The sequence below is a fragment of the Cryptotermes secundus genome, unplaced genomic scaffold (genome assembly GCF_002891405.2).
Source record: "Cryptotermes secundus unplaced genomic scaffold, Csec_1.0 scaffold407, whole genome shotgun sequence".
In the NCBI taxonomy this organism is placed as follows: Eukaryota; Metazoa; Arthropoda; class Insecta; order Blattodea; family Kalotermitidae; genus Cryptotermes; species Cryptotermes secundus.
This window is the reverse complement of record NW_019741981.1, coordinates 1,875,364-1,901,065: the sequence shown is the minus strand read 5'-3', so window position 1 is coordinate 1,901,065 and position 25,702 is coordinate 1,875,364. Positions and strand designations below refer to the sequence as shown.

General features: G+C 38.7%; 2 protein-coding genes across 5 annotated transcripts in view; one reads left to right on the top strand and one right to left on the bottom strand.

Moving 5' to 3' along the window:
- LOC111872905 (mpv17-like protein 2) overlaps window positions 1-2,154 on the bottom strand; it is an 18,915-nt gene extending 16,761 nt beyond the window's left edge. For 3 of the 4 annotated variants that reach the window (XR_002844315.1, XM_023867182.1, XM_033754887.1), the window contains exons 1-2: window positions 1,685-1,970; window positions 1,301-1,539 (exon numbers count right to left, since the gene is read on the bottom strand). Coding sequence is in view for 2 of the 4 variants with exons in the window: in XM_023867182.1 (XP_023722950.1) it covers window positions 1,301-1,539; window positions 1,685-1,838 (393 nt within the window). In the remaining 2 variants the exon portion in view is untranslated. The other variant, XR_002844316.2, reaches the window with a different exon arrangement.
- Window positions 2,155-2,218: 64 nt separating this feature from the next.
- Window positions 2,219-25,702, top strand: part of LOC111872906 (uncharacterized protein YJR142W) — a 32,111-nt gene continuing 8,627 nt past the window's right edge. The window contains exons 1-7 of the mRNA XM_023867183.1: window positions 2,219-2,349; window positions 5,940-6,178; window positions 10,106-10,169; window positions 14,914-15,044; window positions 19,346-19,464; window positions 23,374-23,503; window positions 24,237-24,336. Coding sequence (XP_023722951.1) covers window positions 2,277-2,349; window positions 5,940-6,178; window positions 10,106-10,169; window positions 14,914-15,044; window positions 19,346-19,464; window positions 23,374-23,503; window positions 24,237-24,336 — 856 coding nt within the window. The 5' untranslated portion in view covers window positions 2,219-2,276. The remainder of the gene's footprint in view (window positions 2,350-5,939; window positions 6,179-10,105; window positions 10,170-14,913; window positions 15,045-19,345; window positions 19,465-23,373; window positions 23,504-24,236; window positions 24,337-25,702) is intronic.

The following is a 25,702-nucleotide window of genomic DNA, read 5'->3' as shown; positions in this document are numbered from 1 at the left end:
TACATCAAAGGAGATGAGATAAATGGCATACTCAATTTTACTATACTAGACGGTATTTCATCATAGCCACAAGAGTTTTTCCATTTCAAACTTCTGTTCATCTTATAAATTTCTTTTTCAGTAACAGGCTTCAAATTTATTGGTAGGAAAGGTTGGTGAGATTCATGTACTAGGTATACCAAATACGAATGCTGATTAATTTGGTTGTGGTCTTGTTTAATTATATTTAAAACACATTCATCCACAACTTTAGAGAAGTAATTATTAAAAGTATCTGCAAAAAATTTGAGGATTTTTAGTTAGTTTCCTTTCAATGTTCAACATAAGTTCATTCTCACTATTAGATCCTTTATTAGTTAAGGATCTGATAACATTCCAGGCTGTTTTTGTTTTATTTGATGATTGAGATATTAATTTATTATAATGTAATTTCTTTGCTAACTGAATGGTGCTGGTTAAAATTTTGCAATATTTTTTATAATAGTCTTTTAAGAGAGTGTTATTAGATGTCTTGCTAAGCAAATACAGGTCTTCTTTGTGCCAACATGGAATTAATTTACCTTTAGTAAGCAATCCTTTCGATGTATCTTTGACTAAAGATTTATGTAAAGGAAAACTAGAGTAAAATATCCTTAGGTAAGTATTCAAGAAATTGTTAATTATTGCATTTACATCATTGTCACATTTAGAATCAGAGACATTTCATAACTCAAGTTCAATTTAAATTCCCTTATGGAGTAATCGTCATAAAATCTACCAATTCTCACCAATCCAGATTTAAGAAATTTATATGAGGGATTACAAAGTGTGAGCATTGGAGCATCATGGTCAGATAATCCATTATAGTATTTTTTTATATTAAAATTTTTATTCCTACTTCTGTCAAGAAAAATGTTATTATTATTTCTAAATAGCTCAGGAATGTCCAATGGGAGGTTAAGGTGTTTTTTTTTATTGTTAGTGGGGTGGGACAAAGTCCCTTGAACTGCGGCCACGTCTGGCCTATTGTACCAGCCCCAGATGATTGGTAAGGGTGACTGTGGAGCAATTGGTGGAATGAAGATTGGCAGGGGAAACCAAACTACTCAGAGAAAACCTGCCCCAGCACCACTTTGTCCACCACAAATCCCACCTGACCAGACCTAAGATCGAACCCGGACCGCAGCAGTGGGACGCCAGCGACTAACCGCTTGAGCTATGGCACGGCCTGAGGTTAAGGTGTTAGTGGTGTTCCACTTTTGGGTTCTACTATGAGAGATGAGTTATAAACAGACATACTATATACTTATACTAGGTGTACCATATAAATGGAGAAAAATTTCATCTTTGATTCTGAAATAATTTCATCCCAAGTGTGGCTCTCAAGGTAACCCATTCCAAAGAAGAATATACAAATGAAGACTGGAGATGCTATTAGCTGATCTAAAAGGATCTTCCTGGATATACTTTTAAAATCTCGTCTTGGAAGATGCCAGTCCAAGAATTTATAAAATATGTGCTGTGGTGGGCCTTGAGCAAGGCCAACAATAAACATGCGACCTATAAAAAATTAAAGATTATTACCAAAACTATCCTAATGATAAATGCAAAATTAATTACCAATTAACACCTTAATGTTATGATGGCATGCTGGTAACTTCTAATTCAATTGCATCAAATTCGCTTTGGTCCGTATAACACAAACCTGTTCTCTCCCAGTCAAAGGGTTTACTCTTCGGAGTTCTGCGTTTTTCAATTTCTTGCTGAATTAAATCTCCAGCTGACATAAGCACTCCACTTGAAATAGTGTTTGTCAGAAACAAATATTTTCCAAATATCCTGTTGAACATACCTCTCATCTTTGCTACGTACTATGTAATTATTTTAAATCGAAAGACTGAGTAAGAACCAAAAATTACTGGATGTTACAACTCTTCAATACTTATGTGCTAGTCTATATGGTCTATATATAAATATTGGCATTTGTTGCCTGTTACCTCACTTCCAGTTCACAGCTGATCTGTGATGTCACCACGGAGATAAGTTACATTACTACTTTCAGGTTGCAGCATAATATTTTTCTTTCGTACAACTCCGAAGAACGAAATTTCTTTACGAATAAACACATTGTCCATAGCACAAGGCCATCTTAACATGTTTTGCCGATTAGTACCTAGTTCAACAGAGCAGCACTTGGTTACGTTTGGTACGGGATTCGCTGTTAATCGTGTCCATCGTGTCTCTGTTAACTTAACCTGTTTCTGAAAGAAGGCTCTGCTACTGATGAAAGGAATGGAATGGCGGCGAGTGCGGTATCGATGTCACGGCTCCTGAAATTAGCGCAGAAATTCAATTGCTTTTACCTGTCAGGTATTTATAAAGAAGTATTTAGTTATCTAACATCTTAATTAACGCAGTTATAATGACACTTTTCTTCAGCCTAAGTCATTTTGTGTCTGCTGCTGGTGTGTGCAGTATTGATTTCAATAACGCCTACTTTGTTACTAACCATTTTGTATACATCGATCTCACATGCTTTCTTGTTTGTGTTTCTTTTATATTGGATGTCTGGATGGATACACGGAATTATGGTGTTATTTGTACCGGAATGAATATTTTAGTATGTGTTGTGTATTAACTGGTGGATTTGAAATTCGTAGTAAACTTTACGTAGGTATCTGCATTGTTAAACGGGTAAGGTGAATGTGGAACGGGATCATTTTGTGTATTTGTCGTGTTACTTGTGTGACGTCGCTGAGCGTAATATGTAAAAATAAGAGCAAGCATGTAATCTTTTTAAAATAATTAATGTAGTAATAGTTACGTGTTGTAGGATCACCAGTAGGCAACATGAAAATACATCATGGAGTGATGTCAGTTTTGGCTACCATGCTTAACAGTTGTGAATATAAGTAAGGGAAGGGGTGGAAAAGAGAGAAGGCTGGAGAACATGGGTAAAATTTCACAGCAGGCTGTGGATGATATTTAACATTCCTTCTTGTGTATATTTTTATTTCATTCAGAAAATATTTGTTTGTGGCATTAAGTTTATACAATGCAATCATGTCCCACTCTGACAGGGGACTGTATTAGAGTAATAAAACGTAAGTGACCATTGTGTATTCACGCCACCCCCAAAAGGTCTCTTAATATACATGTCGGAAAAAATTATGTCCCATACAATTTTCCTTCACATAGCATATGATTCATATTAGAGACAATGGTAGTGAATTTAAGATCAGTTTGTCATAAATATTCAGAATTCATTTTCATTCTTTTCCTCTTTCCTTCTGAGTAGGAAAAGCCACAGGACATTGATAGACTACCATGTGTCATGTTAGTACTCCTACTTTGTATTTAGGATGTCTCCTGATTATCAGCTTGGAAGCTAATGGAGCTTCTTTCTACCCCAGTCCTTGCATATATGCTGGCTCAGTCCATGTAATTGTTCAGTGTCATCCTAGCATTNAAATACTTTACAATACAATAAGTAATAATAATAATACAATATATAACACAATGATATAATAGTATCTACCCCAGTCCTTGCATATATGCTGGCTCATTCCATGTAATTGTTCACTGTCATCCTAGCATGTTATGCTGTAGAATCAGAAAAGTTGAGAAACTGTCATGAAAAGGAAATTTTAATGTGATTACATCATCATTTCTTCACATTTTTGGAGGCTGAAAGGAAGTCTTGCTCCACTGTTGGAGCATATGCATCCATCTTAGTAGACATCATTGATATGGACTAGAATGTTGAGTTGCTCTCGGATCTTTGCACCATATGGATGATTGTAGCATCCATGATGTTTTGTAGGTGCATGCTGCCTCTGTCTGTACAGTTGGAGTAGGGTCTGTGAGTTCATGTTTATATAGATTTTGATTCAGCAGAGTCAGTGAGGGGAGAAGGGTGGAATTATGTGCCCATTGCAAGTCACTAAGCACCATGGACAGGGAAGGTTATCAAATGGCCCTTTCTAGGGCCACCAAATACACTATTTCACACTTTGCTTTCCTCCCATTCCTATTGCAACCTAAGCTTGGCCAACAGAGAACCCCACTGCCACCTTCCACATAGCTGGACCCACAGCAAAGAAGGTAAATGGTATTGTGCTTGGTGAGCACAGCAACTAACTGTTTGGTAGCACCAGTTGCAATCATTTTTTTTTTGTCTTTAACAACAGCCTTTGTTTACTTTCCCCTGGTCACTGTCCATGTTGGCAAAGAATGGGCACCATCTCATATCCTTATCCCTTTGGGGCTGTTGGACCAAAAGCTGTATATACTTGTACACAAACACTCAGACACCATGCTCACTCCAGCCTTCTGAAATGTGAGCAGCACTGCCTACATATGCACAGTGCGAAGACCAATGGGTAGAACCAACCTCGGTGAAGTTCTGTGAAACCATAAAATTACTTAAGTAGTTAAATATTTCTAATTCGTATTCTGTTGAATATCAGAGAACCAGCACCACCTTGTTGCCTCAGGTTGTCTGAGTAACATCGTGCTTTTAATTCTGGTCCAAATGTTTTGTTTCTTTCAAAAAGGAAGCTCTGAAATTCTGTTATTGGGTGTTTGAAACTAGAAACTGTTCTTGTAGTCACTTGGATTATTGGGACTCTATTGCGTTTATATGTGGACTATCCTGTGGTGGTCTCAGTAACAGATTCTTTTTTTTTTTCTTATTCATGCCCTCATGTGGTAGGCAGAGAGATGCTAAAGATTTTAAAATCATTGATGGCTGTGGTTTAGAATCTGAGGATTCTTTTGTAGAATAGAAAATAAAATGACTGGGGACCATGTTGGAAATAGCCATCAGTCATGGAGCTTGAGAGGTTTATGAACCAAAAGCTCTTGACACATAGAAGTCATAGCTGGCATATTTCACACATGTAGCTTTGTAGGAATTATGTGTTTATGATGAAAAATAAAAATTATGGCATTTTTATCCAGGCTATGTATATGTTGAGCATTATAACAAATTTAAGACTTTGGTTTTTCTGGGGAGCTTCATCCTATGGAAAGCATGAGGACAGTGGAAGGTTGTGGACACATATATGTCTAGTCCACATATGTTTATTTAAAATAAGTTATTTAAATAGTAATGTAAACTAAGAATAGACTGGTTAAATTTTTCACTGCTATCAGGAGCTTTTTGAACATACAGGATGCTGAGAAACTTCTCATAATTTTTCCAGCATTTTCTGAATATTAGTTGGTGAATGTTTACCTGGATTTCCTTAATTTTCTTGTTTTCATTGCTTCTATTCTGATATGAGTGCTGATGCTGAGTTCAGAGAAGTCATATCTACCCTTTCCTGGTTTTCCTGCAATATTATCAGCCTTAGATGAGGTCATTGGATTTTTTTAATTGACCTAATCCTTCCAGCCGCACTATGGCCCTTGGGTTCACTGAGCCTCTAACAGAAATGAGTACCAGGAATTAATTAAATAATTTTCCTGGGGAGTAAAGCATGGCCAGCATGTAAGGCTGACAACCTTACCACCATCTTTGAGCCGATTATCTAGATAATGTAGGACTCTTCAACGTCTCACAACCCTATGGGCCTTCACGGCCTGGTACAGGGATAGCTTTACTTACTTTACTTTTTATGGAACAATTCAGTTGTATTGCCAATTTTGGCAATCATCTTTATTTACTTTGCATGATTAAACAGTTAATGTCTGTTTAAAATTTTACTATAAATTTTACATTTTTACCATGTTTTTTACTTCTGTGTTCCTTATCTGATCTGGTTTGCCCAGCTGTACTGGATAGGAATTTAATTTTGTTTCCCAAAATTCTGCATATTTTCTGTTAGTGGCTGACAAATACAAGGCTGCAAAAGGAACTCATATACCATAATGATTATCAGTATCTTTAATAAATGAGGATCTAGGTAATTGCATATTTGTGCCTCATACATGTGTATATTTATTTGAATCTATAGAGCGACAGCAGGCAAACTGTCGACCCTTCATTGTTGAAGGCTATCAAGTGGGGTTGGTGAGACCAGATGTAATGTTGGAACTGTCGCGTTACCCAGATGTGTTTCACATTCAGCCAGACTCTGTTGAACTAAACCCAGCTTTCAGAGATTATGATGAACGAAGCTCAAAAGTTGAAGCAGTCTTAAAAGAGTGCCGATCTAACAATGTATTCGTTGCATTAAAGGGATGGCGGGAAGAGGTAAGTACATCATAACATTTATGAACTCTTGTGTAATTTTGTTCCTGGTTTTAAGTCAGTAGTCTCCAGACTACAGCCTGCTGGTTATAATGCTTACTCTTCAGTCAGTATTGTAATGATGAGCAAATAAAAACAATGAAATTGGCAGGAAATGTAAAGTACATGGAGAAATAAGAAATGAATACAGAATTGTGGTAGGATAGCTTCAAGGGGCCTAGGTGTATAGGTGGAGGGTAATAATAAAATGGATTTTATAGATACAGGCCTTGAAAATGTGAACTGGATTGAACTGGCTCATGTTAAGCTTTTGTGACAATGGTGATTATCTTTTAGGTCCCTTAATAGGGAATGTTGTAACCAGCTGAATAACTACAAGGGTTGGAACTTTAATAGTGACAACTATTTATTTACAATTCATCAAAATAGATGCATGTTTCAAAATTTTACTGTCCTTCCATGTAGTCACCAGCATTGTGTACAACCTGTTGCCAGTGATGTGGAAGTCGTGGGATTCCTTTAGCAGCGCCTGTTCTGTTGATAGTTCGAATGGAGCGGTCTACTGCCTGAAGAATCTCTGGAACAGTTCTGAAGCGAATGCCACGAAGTGGTTCCTTCATCTTAGGAATCAAGCCGAAGTCACAAGGGCTTAAGTCCAGGGAGTATGGTGGATGGTACAGCACTTCCCAGCCCCATCGATCAAACAAATCAGCCACAGCTTGCACTTCATGCAGCTGAGGATTTTCCTGCAAAATGATGGATGGGTTCTGCAGAAAGTGTCACCACTTCTTTCTCAAAGGTGGTCACAGGTTGTGTTCCAAAAACGAACAGTAATACTGCGCATTTATGGTCTGCTGTTGGGGAACGGTATGCGTTAGGATAACACCATCACAGTCGTACACGAGAATCACCATAACTTTCACATTGCTGGGGTTCTGACGAACTTTTGATTTTCGTGGTGACCCGTAATGATGCCATTCGTTCGATTGGAGTTTCATTTGTGGTTTGTACGATTTGGCCCATGTCTCATCCAGCGTAATGATACGGCGTATGATAGCCTCTTCTTTGTGCTCATAGTGCTCCAAGTGGTTACAAGCAGCACCATATCGTAGCCATTTCTGCATTTCCGTCAAATCATGCGGAACCCATCGTGATGCAGTTTTTCTCATGCCCAGACGTTCCTTCAGAATGTGAAGCACAGTTGTATGCACTAATCCTGTTTATTGGGCCAGCTCACAAATCATATGGTGTTGAACACTCTCCAGTAACGCAGAAAGAGCATACACATCTTCACTGACACTAGGATGACCTGGCCAAACCCATCGTGATGCAGTTTTTCTCATGCCCAGGTGTTCCTTCAGAATGTGAAGCACAGTCATATTCGCTAATCCCGTCTCTCGGGCCAGCTCACGAATCGTATGGCATTGATCACTCTCCAGTAATGCGGAAAGAGCATACACTTCTTCACTGACACTGGGACGACCTGGCTGACATATGTCTGCCACATTTTGGCTTCCCTCATTGAAGGCTTTTACCCACCTTGCCACTATTCTGTAAGGCAATGCAGATTCCCCGCAAACCTCTTGAAGACCTTGATGACACTGTTGTGCTGTATGACCTCTGGCACATTCAGTCTTTATCCAGCTCTCTTGTTCCTGTTTTGAAAACATCGCGACAACACTACATCAAACCGCCAGCTAAAACGAGGCTCTGTTCTTCTCGTCACTGTGCACGCACGTGATGTGGGAAGGGAGAGTCCATTTGCTCCGAGGTAAGGTCAGTATGTAAGTAACGTGTGTATAAGTGGCATTATTTGATTCCCTTGCATGCCATCTCTACAGCAGTTTTGCCACTATGAAGTTCCAACCCTCCAATTAACTGCTTACCCCATCAATAGTAATGGAGCATACATATTTAAAAATATCTTCCATTCACATTGTTTTGTGAATTAAGAAACATGTGTTTTTAGCATTAGTAATTATGTTCAGCACTTATAATTTATTGCCTGATGGGAACTTATCTTTAGTTTGTGCATCCTGTCATATGTGTTGTATTAGAGATATTTTTAGGAGCTGTCGGCACAACAGTTGATTGATTATAAAACTGTTGTTAAGGTGTTGATACTCAATCATTTTCCATCACTGCAAATAGTCATCTATAATACCCATTACCACACATCAGAAACGCCTGCAACTACAAAGCACATCCACAACACACACCACCATTTTTTTTTACTGGTGTGTATCAACAGTTTACATAAATCACTGAAGCTACTTGATTTTCATTTCATGGATATTATTATTATTTTTGTTGATGAGAATGAAATGTAAAAAATTGAGCCATTTAAGCTGAGAATTCAATAACAGATATGTATTAAAAAACCATCTGATGAAGATCTCTGCAGATTGAAACATGTAGTGGAATATGGAAAATAAAACTAAATATTAACACCTTTTTTTATTGCTAGCGGGATGGGACTAAGTCCCTTGTACTGCAGCCACTTCTGGCCTATTGTACCAGCCCCAGATGATAGGTGAGGGTGATTGTGGAGCAGTTGGTGGAATGAAGATTGGCAGAGGAAACCAAAGTACTCAGAGAAAACCTGCCCCAGCACCATTTTGTCCACCACAAATCACACTTGACCAGACCCTGGATCGAACCTGGGACCGCCTCGGTGGGAAGCCAGCGACTAACCGCTTGAGCTGTGGCACGACCATATATTAACACCTTAGTATCAATTTTATAATCAGTTGCTGTGTTGACAGCTCCTAAAATTTTCTCTAATAGGTGGGAATTTGTTGTAAACCTTTTAAGGTTAAGATTGTAACAGTTGGCAACTTGAAGAACTTAGGTGGGAAAATGGATTTTGGTCATAATGTAGGAGAGAGTTGTCACACAAACCTGAATGCAAGGGAGAGTACTTCCTGAGTTGTGTGAACTATTTCTACATCAAGAGGTGGATCCAAAAATGTCTTGGGTGCATATGAATGTAATATTTCTGGAACTGTGTCAGTTTAAGATCTTGGCAGAATATTTGGGATATTTGAATTTTTCATGTTTGTCCTGCAGCTGTCTGCATTTTTCATGTGTTATATCACAGCTGATATTGAGTGTATAAGTGACATTAATGTTCCACATTCTTTTCACATACTGGCTGTTTTGCACATTTAACATAATAAGTGCAGTGAGCTACTGTTTATAGCCTCAGTGATTTTAGTTCTACATAGCATTCTTCTTGTAGAATATGATGCAGAATGATTTACATAAATATAATTTCTGGTACAGGACACATCCGTAATGTAAATTAAGTACAGTCTGTCCCCCACATAATGAAAGTACAAGTTATGGCATTTTCCCCATGCAGAAAACATAAAATTCATGATACAAACCACAAATTCACCCTTATGAGCATTTGGGATAAATATTAATCTGTTGTAAACACAATGGAAAACAAATTCAGCTCAAATTAATTGTTTTTATAAATAAATTAAGATAACATGTGTTCATGTGTCAGTGGTATAGCAAAGTATATAACTGGACATTGGCTACCCAGCCAGTGCTCATGCATCATTGACATAGGGGAATGGATGCTGTTCCTAATTTTAGATTGTGTAGTGTATTACCCATGCTTGAAATGTTTGGAAAGAGGCCATCAAGTACAGGCACTGGAGGGTAAAAACGTATGCTTTTATTACAAATGTGGACTAAAAAAATTCTGTACACATCATAACTTATAACCAGAGAGGCAGCGGAGAAGTAGGGAGTAGTTATGGTTGTATATTTGAACCTGTCTGTTTCTTGGGTGGGATGAAGAAGATGGTACAACAATACTGCAATAATATCTGTTAGTAATAAAATATTGACTATGAACTTTTACATTTGTACATAATGTATAGTATGGTTTTACAGTTACTGTATTTGTTTAACTAGTGCTTTGAGGTTCGATCTGCATTCTCCAGCCATTCACTGCTCAAGATGGACCGATCTGCTACTTGTAAGTTAATTATAATATTCCATTACACGTTTATTTGTATAGTCATCCCTTGGCTGATACAATCTGCTGTTGATTGTGGGAATCAGGGTTGTCTATTTCACGTTTTATCACTACCATATTAAGTTTGTTGTAACAAATTTTAAATCAGAGTAAAATATAGAGTAAATATTTTCCACAATCAGAAAATACCGTAACTGAATTGCTGTAATTTGTACAATTTTTTGCCATACTGGAAAAAAATATATAACAATTAATTTCTGCATTATTTACTAATATAATATAATATAGATTGTGAGAGCCAGTTCTATGGATTTCAGCATACTGGAACATGAAAAATAATGTAACAGATCTGATCAACGCGTTGCCAGGCAACAGCTCTGTAAACATGACCAATACACAACAGTAGAGGAAGCTGTGTTTTCTGTAGATCTGACCGATGCACCAATAGACTGGCTGGCTAGCAATCACATGCTATGTGTTTACTGTGGGTTCACATCCATTCCGTCGCTGTATGAGTAAGTGACATAATTCATTTAAGACAGTTACGAGTCAGTCATAAGCTGGAGGAGTGAGTCCAAAAGAATTTTTAGTTCTGAGGTTCCAGAGTGACTGAAGACAAAATAGCAAGAAGACTTCATAGTGATTTGAAGTGCTAGTTTCTGTGTTGAGACACATTGCTATGAGATGAATAGTGGAAACTGAGAATCCTAGTGCGTGTGCAACGGTGAACTGTAAGGTGTGTTAAATCAGTGATAGCTCTGTATTAATTGTAATTAAGAGAGAGAGTGTAACCGAAGTGCTAATAAATCCAGTCATCTGAACTAGAACCCATTATTTTCATCACGTGCAACCCCTACATGTGACACTATTTTTAATTTTAATTTATACTGTATGGATGGGCATGAGCATGTACATGTGTGAAGAAGGATAGGGGTAGCTACTAGTGTGATATCTGGGTCTGAAGTCCTGGTAATGGATTCTGGGACTGTTTTCCCACAATGTTAGAGCAGCTGAAATACAAAGCGTACAGGATACCTCCATCTAGTTCTGATAATATATGAATCTTTAGCTCCCACAGATGAACCTGTTTAAATAACAATATAACAAGCAATACTGTATTCATTAAATAAAAAAAAGTAGAAGGTATACATATCTGAAGTAAAAGTTTGAGGGAGGGGATTTTACCTTGTATATTAACATTTCGCAGACTTACGATTTAAATATTTAAATCACCCTGGGGACCGGCATTTTTAAACCTACTACCCTAACTTTTGCACTGTTCACTTTAAAAATTAATATAAAATCTCGTAATTAATTTTATGAACAGATATTTGGAGAACACTTACCAGTGCTCCTAGAAGTGCTTGAGAGTGTGATATTTCTGGAAACATTCTCCTTTGTGAAGTGGCATTACACAACTTGCACATGTAGACAGTCATACTCCTTTTGTTCTGTGCTGCCCAAACACGGCATCACCTAGAAGGCTCTTTCCCTTGGCATGTTCACTCTTCACAATTTCATGAGGGTATGTTTCCGCATATCACCTGAGAGTCGCCCAGGGGGGTTCCACATGAGGCCTGCGTGGGGTGGGAGTTGATGGACCCAGTCACACTAAGTCTGTGTCTGCCGCCCGTTCTGCCACTACCGTGTGGTCTGTAGCTTTTGCCACATTCAGCAGAAATACCTTGTATTTCAATTTTGAATGAGAGTTTAGATTTTTGGAAACCAAAAATGAATTGAAAATGGCACAATTATAAGCCACAAGGCAACTTTCTGTGTCCACTTTACTGTTTTCCGAGGAAGAGAATAATAGGCCAAGTACTGATTGGCTCTATCAACTCCCTTCATGAACATATTATACTCAGGAATATGAACAGGCTTCTTTACCTGTCCATGTCGCCTTTGAATATGAACCATGCTCGAATTGTGAATTGTGGATTTGGGTCTGATGGAATTTTATTCACCCCTGGATTTCCAGTAAACTGTCCCAAAGCAGGCGTTTTCTTTACTTTTCCCCATGTGTCTGTCCCCACAATGTTGCTACCCGCACTTTCGTCGGAGCTACTGTCACTTTCACTTTCACTCTCTGTGGCCACAATTTTTTGTTCGCCCCTGCCACATTCACTATCAGATTGTGAGTCGCTATCACTAGCAGGCTTAGAAGGGACGTCAGATAGCTCATCGGAGAAGAAGTCAGATATTTCTTGTTCTCCGGGAAAACGCTTGGACCTCAACCTCTTCCGACCTTGATCCATTTTGCACTAGTAACTTCCTGCCTGGTGCATACAGCTGGAAGATGAACAAAGGCATTTTCTTTTGGAGTGGGAAAGTAAAACAGTTGGGTCATAAACAGTGGGATCGTGTTACTGACTACGAAGCAAACATTCAAGAGGTCTGTTACGCACCAGTCATCCGTCTGCCTGGCGCCAGTGCAAGGTATAATGTGTTTCAACATACCATGTCCTAAAATTATAATAATATGCCACCGGTCCGCAAAGTGTTAAGAGCAGATGTCATGACTATAATGTTATGATGGTACAAGAAAATTTACAAGCTTGCTTCAGATTCCTTGAAAATTTTATTTCAATTATATTGTAACATGTAGTATTATTGCAACACACTGATCGCGAGAAGGATCATACATTGCTTGGTAGTGGCCTGTAAACACATCAGTGATATCCAAGCTATTGCTGGGCAACTGCCCATAACAACAATAGAGGGACTGTTGGAGGTGGTAGTTTCTATTGGGTCTGTCCCCAAGGCTATTATATAGCGAGGACCTCAGGTCAGGTGAGTGAGTTCAGGTGTGGGATATTTGCCAGACAGTAATGATGTGAGCTTGGAAGATGAAGCATCTCCATCAATAGGATCCATTACCAGGCAAAGACTATTGGTGGATGTAACAGACTGAGAACACTAGTGTGTGTATCACAATGAACCGTAAAGCGTTGTTACAAGTCATGTTAAGGTAATCAGTAAATCAAGTCACCAATCCAGCCCCCACCTATAGTCACCCAAAATATGTGACAGTATTTTAGTGATGTATCTAAAAAAATATGTAATAATGAGGCCAGTATTGTCTTCTCAATCTGACAAAACGAAAGTAGTGCTGGAATATTTATATTAAAGCTTTTCTTGGACCTCAGATTTTCAAGAACTGCACATTCAACTTCATTAATATATGTGGCCTAGGAATAAAAATGTTAAGGAAGTTTATGTGACAGTATTTTAGTGATGTATCTAAAAAAATATGTAATAATGAGGCCAGTATTGTCTTCTCAATCTGACAAAACGAAAGTAGTGCTGGAATATTTATATTAAAGCTTTTCTTGGACCTCAGATTTTCAAGAACTGCACATTCAACTTCATTAATATATGTGGCCTAGGAATAAAAATGTTAAGGAAGTTTATGTGACAGTATTTTAGTGATGTATCTAAAAAAATATGTAATAATGAGGCCAGTATTGTCTTCTCAATCTGACAAAACGAAAGTAGTGCTGGAATATTTATATTAAAGCTTTTCTTGGACCTCAGATTTTCAAGAACTGCACATTCAACTTCATTAATATATGTGGCCTAGGAATAAAAATGTTAAGGAAGTTTATGTGACAGTATTTTAGTGATGTATCTAAAAAAATATGTAATAATGAGGCCAGTATTGTCTTCTCAATCTGACAAAACGAAAGTAGTGCTGGAATATTTATATTAAAGCTTTTCTTGGACCTCAGATTTTCAAGAACTGCACATTCAACTTCATTAATATATGTGGCCTAGGAATAAAAATGTTAAGGAAGTTTGCTGTAAAGTAACATAATGTGAAAGAGGAGGAATTATTTATTTCTGTGTGTAATTTTTCATAAAGCTTGAGCACAAATTGCAAAGAAGTAAAGGGTATATGCAACTCATTTGAAAAAAGCAGAAGATGTATGGTATATATCATTGTATACCCTTCACTACAGCACTGATAACAAACTATGCTCAAAGTGTATACAGAGACATACAACTATGTTGGTCTTCATGTAAAAGCCCATTTTTGTTGTCCAGTTTTAACCAAAATTGGAATATGTTGACAAACTTCCTAATATCAGATTTTATGAAAATCCATTCAGCAGTTCTTGGATTATATACAGATGGACAGTCAAACATGATGAAATTAATGGGTACATTTATGGAACTTTCCATTGTGAACATGCCAGAATAGAAGTGTTATGAGGTAGGGCAACATACTGCCTTCCTAAAAGTTTAGACTGCGAGATCTGGTGCAGATTTTCCTGCATGCATTCTTTATCGATCAGCTCTTTTTAAGTCAGAACTTTATGAATATAGGAAGTAATAAATCCCATCATGGTTTGGAGTCCACATTAAGTTGTACCAATACCAGTAATTATCCTGCCATTAAGAGGAAATGGAATCCTGTCCCATTGGTGCTTTAACTTTTTTACTCCTGCTAGCTAAGAAGAGACCAGGAAGGTCAAAAGTCCAGAATTGGGTGTATTATAAAGAAAGAAAATTGATCAGACTCCATTTCTAAAATATTGACTGCTGTGGGTCATATTTTGTCCTGAGGTCAAGTTACTAGTGTGTTACATGTTCAGTTTTCTAATCTGGTACATAATCTTGAATTAGAATTACAAATATTTGAACTGCAACAAATAGTACCATATTTTTGATCCACATGGCAAAATGAAATGGATTTGAGAGCCACTGCAAAAACCTGTAAGTAAAATTCATTATTTCATCTCAGGTCTGTTTGGTATCTGTAATTACGGGGTGGATATCAACGGTTATGTGATGGACTCAGAGAAGGGACTGTGTATCTGGCTGCAGCAACGCTCAGCAACGAAACAGACGTGGCCTGGAAAATGGGACAACATGGTCAGTATCAACAACACTTCCCTGAATCAAAATATGTACAGTTCTGCATAAGATAGCATAGTTGTACCTATGTGCTGACACAGAGGGTCCACAATTGAAGTATGTCTTCAGTAGCATTAACAAAATCTAAACTTCAGTAAAATGTTTTTAACTAAGTACATGGATTTGAGTCCTTGAGAAGCTAGGAGGCAAAATGATTTTACTTATCTAAAATTTGGTACTTCAGTTTAATATTTTGAAGGTTTCTTCCTGTAAGTGACCATATGTACTTAATTTTCTTTCTTTTTATTGTTTATTTATTTATTGTATAGGTTTAGTATTCAGATTTTCACGTATTCAGTTCCAACATTGTGTGTTAAGTGAAATTGTTTTTTGTTTTACTGTACCCATCCATTTGTTATGCTGGTGTGTGCAGTCCAGCATCCTCCTGGCCTCTCTGAAGTCATTGTCCTGCATTACTTTTGGCCAGTCTTATAAAATCTTCATTTATAGCTGACCTTCTGATATATGAGGTATATGGGAAAGTTCCCAGAGTAGGTCAAAAAAGAAATGCTGGCTTAACTTACTCAATTTTGGCTGCCGTCTCCTTTAAAATAGTCTCCTTTGGAACGTATACAGTGATCCCATCATTTTTTTACACACTTCAGAAGCACCATGGAAGTCATTTTCCTTAATGCTGTCAAGTACCACTTGCGATTCCCTTTGGATGTCATACACTGTTTCAAAATGTCATCCCTTCAGTTTCATTTTCAATTTGGGAAACAAAGCAATATCACAGGGAGCTAAGTCTGGTGGGTAGGGAGGATGGAGAACACTAACCATTTTGTAGTTAGTCACAGGCTCTGGTTTTCAGAGACATGTCACCGGGTGCATTGTCATGATGAGGGAGCAATGCAGCATGTTCAGATTTTCTATTAAGATCTGGCAAACTCCATAACTGATCCCAGCGGCATCTGAAAGCTCATGGATTGTTCGGCATTGGTCTTCGTTGATGAGTTCTCGAGTTTTTTCAACATTTTCTGTCATTTTGCTGGTGCTTCTTCGCCATGAATGTTTATCATCTTCAACTGACACTCAACTGGTCTTGAAACATGAATGCCATTCAGCAGCTGCTGTGTCTTAAAGAATGTCCTCCAGAAGCCTCACAAAGCAAACCTTGCTTAACCACAGCCAGGAGATAAGTTCATTGTTGACACAGATGTGAGTAATACCCTGTTATAGTAAGATGCTGAAGAAGGCAGAGAGAAACTACTACTTCACTCGGCGGGAAATGTTGGCTCTCATGAGGACACTAGAGCATTTCCATAAGTACCTCTGCGGACAAGAGTTCCACTTATGCACCGACCACTCCATGCCAACCTGGCCCATGAGTTTCAAGAACCTTGAGGGGCAAACAGCCCACTTTATTCAGCACCTGCAGGAATATGACTACTTCTGAGCACCTTCAAGGCTGGAAGCACAACAGGGCCGCTGCTCTTTCACAAAGACCATGCTGAGAAGAATTTGCTCACTGTCAAAAAGTTGAGGTGGGAGCAGAAGCAAACCAGGTGTGGGCTGTTGCCAGCAATAGCTGGGACCAACCCAGCTGCCATAAGGAGGGATCAGCTGAACAACCAAGACATGGCGCCAATTCTGGAAGAATGAATGAATGTATAAGGGGTGGGCATTCTTGGCCCTTGCCCTGTGACCACAGTGATCTATTGTGCCTAATTCTGGAAGAAGTAGAGGCTGAACAAGATCCAGAGTGGAGAGACATTGCTGACCACAGCCCCATGTATAAGGGCTACTGAGCCAAATGGAAGTCCCTCACAGTAAGGGATGGCATACTGTAGCGCCACTGGGAGTCTACCGACAGGCAATCTAAAGCAGCTCACATAGTTCTTCCTTGGTGTAAAGTCAAAGAAGTGCTGGCAGAACTCCATGGTGGACCATCAGGAGGATGCCTGGATTTTAACAAGACCTTGGACAAGGTCAGACAAAGGTATTATTGGCTTCAGCTGGGACACGATGTTGAGTAGTGGTACCGACGCTGCGATTCCGGTGCAGCCAGCCGAGGCCCACAGACCAAGGGTCAAGGTCTTATTCTTCAGTACTCCATCAAGGCTCTGTTCCAAAAGATAGCCATTGATATAGCAGGGCCCTTCCCACTGAGTGACTGAAGGAACTGATACCTCCTGATGGCTATGGACTGTTTTACCAAGTGGCTGGAAACCTACGCCATTCCCAACCAAGAAGCGTTGACTGTATCAGAAGCATTAGTTATGACATTCCACCACGTCATACCAGGGTCATAACTTTGAGTCCCTCCTAATCCAGGAAGTTTGGAACATCTGGGAGTGAGCAAGACACCCACCACACCCCTGCACATGCAATCATATGGCATGGTGGTGTGCTATGTCTAAACAGTCGAGGAGCACCTGTGGAAAGTCATCGCATCACACAGGAGAGATTGGGACATGAACTTACTCATCTTCCTCCTTGCTTACAGGACATCTGCCCACAACACTTAGCAGCTCCTCCACTCTTACCCTATTTATTACACTTCAGGTGATGATCGCTATCTTTTGTTCCATTGTTGTGTTCTCAGTACTCCCCAGATGGAATGGGGTGGCTAGGTTTTGAACATTACTCAAGAAAAGTCGGTATCTCCAAAATAAGTATTTTATAACACTTAATAACAATAAAGACAATAAAAAATANCCAAACTGACCTAACAGTGCGAGACAACCCAGATCGCAATGTTACCCCATTATCTGGTCTTACAGTAACATTAAATGGGGCAGCAGCAAGCCCAAACAAATAATAATATAGTACCAAACAACGCTTTTGTTACAAATGAAAAAACTTACATATTGTTGCAGTGAGGAGGCCCCTTGCCCTCAACAGCAAGAGCAAAGAGTCTAAACACAATTTGGAAATCCCAGATCTAAACAGACTTTAGTGACCACGTTGCTCGACAGCGGGGAAGCAAAATACTGCTCTATTATCCTTATCTTGTATCTTTATATTCATTTCCATAGATCCGTAGATATAGAATATGTCACATGGAGGTGTTCCTTTCTAAACAATGGAGGTAAGGGAAATCACGTGGTACATGGAATGATGGGATAATGGTAAATGAGCCACAGCACAGATGCTTTGGTGAGGGGGAATGAAGGAGGAAAGAATACCAGCCATAAAGGTGCAATTCCTGAGCCATCCCAGTAGGAAACATGGCTCAACACTATGGGCTTAACCCCAGCTAACCTCGTGTTCTCGCCTGCTTTGTAACCTGCTATTCAAGATGCCCCCCAGCAAGGAGCAACACACCATCAACCAAGTAGCAGATATGGTGAACTGGCTATGCATCATCCACGATTATGGCCACCATCTGAAGTTGGCCTGTGACTGAATGAAAACTCCATACAACCACCTGGTCAACTGAGTGGACTTCCAAGATGGTGACCAAATGTGGCCATATCACCCAACCTGCACCAGAGGGAAGTAACCGAAGCTTCAACCCTCATGGGAGGGCCCCTACAGAGTTGTCACCCAAATCAAGAATGTGTGTACAGGATTCAGTGGCATTTTAGGACAAAGATAATTATGATTCATCTGGACTGACTGGTGCCTTACCAGGGAGCTACTTGGGACAAACAGTCATACAGAGGAAGCATTGTGGCATTGTAACTGAAGAGAGAACAATTACTAGGTTATTCACAGTAAACATGTCAGCATAACAGTGATTATGCACACAACAATAGAGAAACTGCTGGAAACGGTGTTTTCTGTTGAGTCCACTCTAGGCTATATAATGAGGACCCCAGGCCATGTGAGTCAACTCAAAACATGAGAGGGTTACCAAGCAGTGAGAACATGAGCTATTAAACATGGAAGCAGAGGAATCTACATTGTGGTGGTATCTGTTACCAGGCAACAAGCAGTGAAGGTGAACCAAGAAGACCTCATGCATGCTACAGTGCTTAAATTAGTGAAACTGTTATAGTTACTTTTAGTTGCAATTTGTAAGAGTCCAATAAATCCATTTACCAGTTCAAAACCCATGTCTGGTTGCTTAATACATAACATTGTATTTCGGCTATGTCTTTTATGTCTGAGTATAGCATTTCATAGTTTAACAAATGTACTAAGTCTTGAACTGAGAGCTGCTTAATTTTATGTTTGCAGAAGGTTTTGCACGGTACTTAATTGGATAGATTGTTTCAGGTTGAACCTTCAGAATAAGAATAGAAGTTTGTGGAAAGTGTGCATATCCAAAATTGGTCAGTAATAGCAGGAATTTGGATATTAATACATTGCAGGTAGGTGGAGGGCTGTCTGTAGGTTATGGAATCCTGGAAACCGCCATTAAAGAAGCCGCTGAAGAGGCTTCTATACCAGCAGACTTAATTGCTAAACTTAGGTCTGCAGGATGTGTTTCGTGAGTAATCATGTATACTTGTATAATACATGTAGACTCTTAGCATTATTTCCTTTCCTCTCATCTTCCATGTAAATTTGTTCCTATTTATCTCTGGTTTTAAATAGGTACGAAAAGTCAGTCAGGTATAAAGTCAGTGCTTGTGTCAGTACTACAGGTAAATTGAAGCAGTTGATAAGACTGAACTTGGAATCAGCTGTTCTGAAGGAAACAGCTACTAGATGATTCATTCATTATGTCACTTCTATACCCAACTCATACCAGTGAATCACTGCAAATCTCTACCATATTTTCCCCGACTTAGCCTCCACAAATGGAGGACAGTTGTGACTACAGACAGTATGCAGTCACAGGCAGCAAAGAAATGGTAGTTTTCCAATTTCTTGAGGTGGGTGTAGGGTTAAGAACATTAAATCCTGAAAAGAGAACTTTATGTATTGTGAATATAAGTTCTCAGCATGACTCAGACAGAGGTGGTGGTAGTGTCCCCCCCCCTGTGGTTTTTGTCTATGCTGTGTTCTTCAGCTGCAGGTGATAGACATACAGTTTCATAGGAGACTGAAAGAGTGTTGAAAGCTTATTGCATTGAAGGAAGCATGTTTTATATGCATCAGTAACTCTCCCATTGCTCCCATAAACGGATTCTATTGCAGCATAACAAAATGCTTGAACGTTATAGTCCATAACTGAACTTGCATTGGTTTCACTAATTATCTTTTGTGTATTTTCTGCTGTCTTCTTTTTATCACCGAGCAGCATGATATCTATTTCACGTTGGTCAAATTATCTCCTATCTGCACTTTTTTTTTGTGGTTATCTCAGTGTTATTGCCAAGGGTAAGAATGGTGGAGCTGTACCTCCACTCCCCCTTATGTCTTCATGGCATAGTGCTTAATTAAGCACAGGGACAACTTCAAGAAATAAATTATCAACTTCCAAATCTTTTATACATTAGTTATTTGTAATCATCTTCCCAGTTCATTCCACACTGTCTGACCTCTGCAGTGGAAACAGTGCTGTTAAATGATCATGATGGAATGTCTCTACTTTGGTCTGTCTTATGTGCACTTGCTCATGGAATCATGCAATTCATGAACCTATATTTATAAGCCCTGATTACCTCCCATATCAAAGCAAAAGTGCCTAGTAGTTCACTGTGTTCATTTTATGTGTACTTGGTGTTATCTGTGGTAATTTATGTGTATGTGCTATCTAAACTTCATACAGTATCTTCTGTCATATCTAGAGATAATCATTTCAGCATTCACATATTCCGTCATTACCCTCTGAGTTAAGTTCCTGCCATACCAGATCTGTAGTCATTCTGAATTACACTCAAACAGTATAATACTTAGTGACTGTAGTTTGCATTGTCAGATATGTATGTGCAATTCAGCAGTAATGTGTAGTTATCATAGTGGCTGTACTGTAAATGCATTTAATTGATTAGTATAATGGAGTGAGGCTGAAGTCAGGCTGTACATATCATAATGTAAACAGGGGCTACTAAGTTTTCATTGTAATAATTTATCAGGACTTTGATGGTGTGATAGCATAGTCAGTATAATGACTGGCTATGGGCTGGACAACCAAGGGGTCAGAGTTCAAGTCCCAGTAGGGTCAAGAATTTTCTCTTCTCCACGTTATCGTGACCAGCTCTGGGGTCCATCCAACCTCCTATCCAATGGGTACCGGTGGCTTTTTTCTTGGCGGTAAAGCGACTGGGGCATGAAGCTGACCACTCATCTCCAACTAGTGCCAAGGTCAAGAAAATGTGGAACTGTACATCCGCTCTCCCATATGCCTTCATGGCATAGTGCTTAATTAGCTAAGCACAGGGACATCTTTACCTTTACCTTTGATGGTGGTACATTTTTATTGAAACGTGTGTTTTTAAGGCACCAAGACTATAGTGTGCACTTGTGAGATAGCACCTAGCAGGAGCTGTGTGACTTATGCATCAAGTGGCAATGAACATTTTAAAAAGTGTAGTGTCCATAAATCCATAAACCATAAACTGTGCATATGAGGTCTGACAATAAAGTTCGCGAACTTGCCACTGTGTGCTTGTTATGGTAGCAGTGGACAAAACCTCAGTATGATTTAATGACGTTGGCATATCAGCATTTTGCAGCTGTGTTTTTGATCGATGGCAGTCTCTTTCCGAGTGGCGTCTATTGTTGTCTGTGTTTTGATGTGCCATCATGAGAATGTCGGAGCTTGAATTAGAGCAACGAATGAACATTAAATTTCTTGTTAAACTTGACAAGAATGGAAACAAAATCAGAGAGGTGTTAGTGCAAGTTTATGGGGATAATGCTATGAAGAAAATATCAGTTTGCTAGTGAGTGACACATTTTTCTGAGGGAAGAGAAACTGTCACTGATGAAGAGAGATGAAAATGGCCAGCAGCAAGCAGAACTGAAGAAAACATTGCGAAAGTTTGTCAAATTGTGCGTGAAAATCATCGGCTAACTGTCCGGAGTATAGCAGAGCAAGCAAACCTCGACAGAGAAACAGTTAAGAAAATCTTAACTGCCAACAACTCATGGATATTGCATCATGACAATGCACCTGCTCCCATGGCACTGTCTGTGAGGGAGTTTTTAGCTAGTAAACAAATAAGTATGCTGGAACACCCTCCCTATTCACTGGATCTAGCCCTTGTTGATTTTTTCTGTTCCTGAAGATAAAGGAAATATTGAAAGAAGTCATTTTGATGACATTAATGACATCAGAAGTAATACAACAGCAGCTCTGAAGGCCATTCCACAAAACCAGTTCCAGAATTGTTTTGAAGGGTGGACTAGGCACTGGCATCGATGCATAGGTTCCCAAGAGCTGTACTTTGAAGGTGACCACTGTGATATTCAGCAATGAGGTGTGTAGCACTTTCACCATGATGAGCATGTGAACTTTATTTTCAGGCCACATGTTAATAATAATGATATGCCAATTACACAAAGTGGGCGGCCTTGCCATAGCTCAAGCAGTTAGTTGCTGGCTTCCCACCGCGGCAGCCCAGGTTCAAACCCGAGTCTGGTCAAGTGGGATTTGTGGTGGACAAAGTGGTGCTGGGGCGGGTTTTCTCCGAGTACTTCAGTTTCCCCTGCCAATCTTCATTCCACCAAATTCTCCATCATAATCACCCGGGGCAGGCTACGATAGGCCAGTCAGTGGTCACCATGCCGAGTGGACCCAGTTGGACTCCACCCCCCACTAAATTACACAAAGTGAGCAGCTACTGAATGTTAACTAGGAAATTTTGTTCCTTTTAGAAGGTCCTGAGGGATGTCAAATTCTAGTTACTGTTCTTGGTTAGCAGTCCTTTTTTATTAAGTGTGAGTGAGTCATAAAGATATGTGACTGTTGAGCTTGACATAGCCGTCTGGCAGTAGCATGAAGTATATTTTAGTTCTTAGTATATTCATTATATTTAAGAGTTCCAGGCCTGACTGTGCAGAGATTGGCTTTTGTGAGAGTAAGGTTGTTTTCCTCAGTCACTTGAAGGAAAATATAGGATAGTATCTTATTCATAATATGTTGTATGCCATCTTTGATATTCTTTGTCTCAGGCCACCATGTTGAAATGTAGATCGGTTTTGTACTGTTGTGAATTACCACAGCTGCTGGCAAATACTGCAGTTCCCACAAGCCATAGCAAACACACTCCCTTAAATCTTGCAGACAGCGGTGACTGCTATGGTGCAAAGTCAAGGACCTGTAGCAGACACCGGTGACTTCTGTGGCAGTCATTATGTTACTGCGAGTATATGACATGACTGCCACTTTTCGTATTCTCAATTTGTCATTCATAATCATTACATAATTTTACATGTAATATATGTAGTTGATATCAGATAAACATCCAGTAGTTTTCTGCTTAATTATTCATCTTATTTTGGCCAGGTTCTTCTTTGAAAGTGAGCGTGGTCTGTTCCCCAACACAGAATTTGTATTTGATTTGGAGTTACCAGCTGACTTCGTTCCTAGTAACAGCGATGGAGAAGTAGAGACTTTTGAACTTCTGCCTGCTAAAGTATGTTTAACGTTATTAACATAATTCATGTAGCAGAAGTGTTCAGTTAATTGTATGAGTACAAAATAAAGAACTCCTGAATAGACTCAGTATAAGTTTTGGTTATATGAAGCATCCATATTCAAGGAGTCCAAATTTGTTTACTCCATTTTGTGTCATAAAAGTAAAACCCTCTGTTTTACACTTGTAGAATGTACCAGAACATTAATTATCCTAAAACTACACAGTGAAATTCGTAGAACCAGATTTTTATTTTTTGCTCAGTCATACAACTCACATAATTTTAGCAAGTGAAGGAGGTTTCAGTTGACTGGATGTGAAAAAGAAAACTGCACACAGAATATTGTAACGGAAACCTAAAGGATGAAATTAAAGGAAACCAAAATGGTGGGCCAAGTTATAGATCTCAGTAATATTAGAACAGGAAAATGAAGGAGAGTATAATGGGCTGGGCGTGAAACTTAAATAGAGGAAACAAAATTACATACTGAATATTTTGGCATGGATGCCTCTAGGATTGACGTTCAAGAAATCTAAGCTTCAGTGCACAGTTACAGATTCGTCTGAATTGGATAGGATAGTCAAATCGAGGGGCTTACATTGTATTGGACATGTAGTATACATGGGAAAACAAAAAAGATACATAACAGAATATTGGTAGGGAAGTCTTGAAAAAATGAACACCTGAAGGCCAAGAAGGAAGTGGGTGGTTAATAATTTGGCTTTTTTACAGGAAGCTCTAGAGAAAGTGTTCTCATCAGAGTTCAAGACTACCAGTTGTCCTGTTGTAATTGATTTTCTCATCAGGCATGGTCTTATATCTCCTGAGACAGGTAACTAATACCACAGAAGTTCAATTTGTAGATCAGAATCTTTCCGTAGGGCTGCCCTTACTTAGCACTTATAGTTGGTCTCAAAAACTGAGCATTAAGTAGAGTAACATTAAATTCCACTGAGTTTCATCATAATAATGTAAATAAGAATACTCTTTTAATACCATTTGTCTCTACAACTATAACATAATAGTTTTAACATCCAAATATATCTTAACATTCTACAGTTCGAAATAATGTGCAAAATTACAAAGTAATGTATGCAGTATATGGCCAGTCAGGTTCCTAATGACTGTAATGTATTAGCAAGTTCAACAAGCCATTGTTTTCCAAATTTGTCTGTACAGCCACTTCAGCCACCAGGATTAGTGGAAAATATACAAGCTGTAGGTGCAAATTATTATGGATCATTTTTGTAAATGTAAAATATAAATACAAAGGAAGTTAAATTTTGTAAATTTTCTGTAGCATACCTAGGAAACTGAGAAGAATATTAGTGCTAATTACAGATTCTCTGAATATTGTGAATAATGCTGGAGAGAGGGTTTTCATGATAATCACAGCATCGAGCATTCCAGTGTTCTGTGTATGTAGTGATATGTTGTGAAAATCCAGTTTCATTCAGGCATGTTGTAGCAAGTGGAATATAGTATTATGTCTGTTAACATTGTCCAAGAAATCCTGCACAGTGTAAATAAAAAAAAAATCAAATTCTGTAATATACAAATTAGTTCCTCCGAAATCTCTGTAGCATTGATACATGCACGGACAAGGACATAGACACTGGATAGTCCAGAATCCAGCATCAGTGGTTTAGGATTTCGTTGGAGAGATAATCTGGAACATTTGTTCGCCCTCCCCTTTTCTAAAAGAAAGGGAAATAAAATTGTCCATTAATTTACATATCCCCTCCCCCAACATTTGATAGTTATTTACAGTTAAAGAATATTTAACATTCTCAAGTCATTAGCTGTTTAATTTCAGATTATGTGTTCTCTCTAAATTTTTTGTATAATGGAGACTTGCAGATAAATCTGCATACAAATTACATAATCATCATCATCATCACCATCATCAAAACCACAAACAAAAGTGTTCTTCTCTTGCTTGTGTGCATACTTCACAGTGTCAGGTGGAGTTCCTAATCTGAACCACTGGTCTAGGCTGCCTGCTAATATCTGCTACAGCTACCAAAATACAGTGGCTACGTCATCAAATTCTTGAACTTAGTGACATTAACTTTGTAATGCATTCTTTTAGCATAAATCGGGATCAGATTAAGAAAGCATATAATTTGTTAGCTTCTTAGAAACCTTAAAAATCTGATTTGTATCCATCAGCACACACACATATATATATATATATT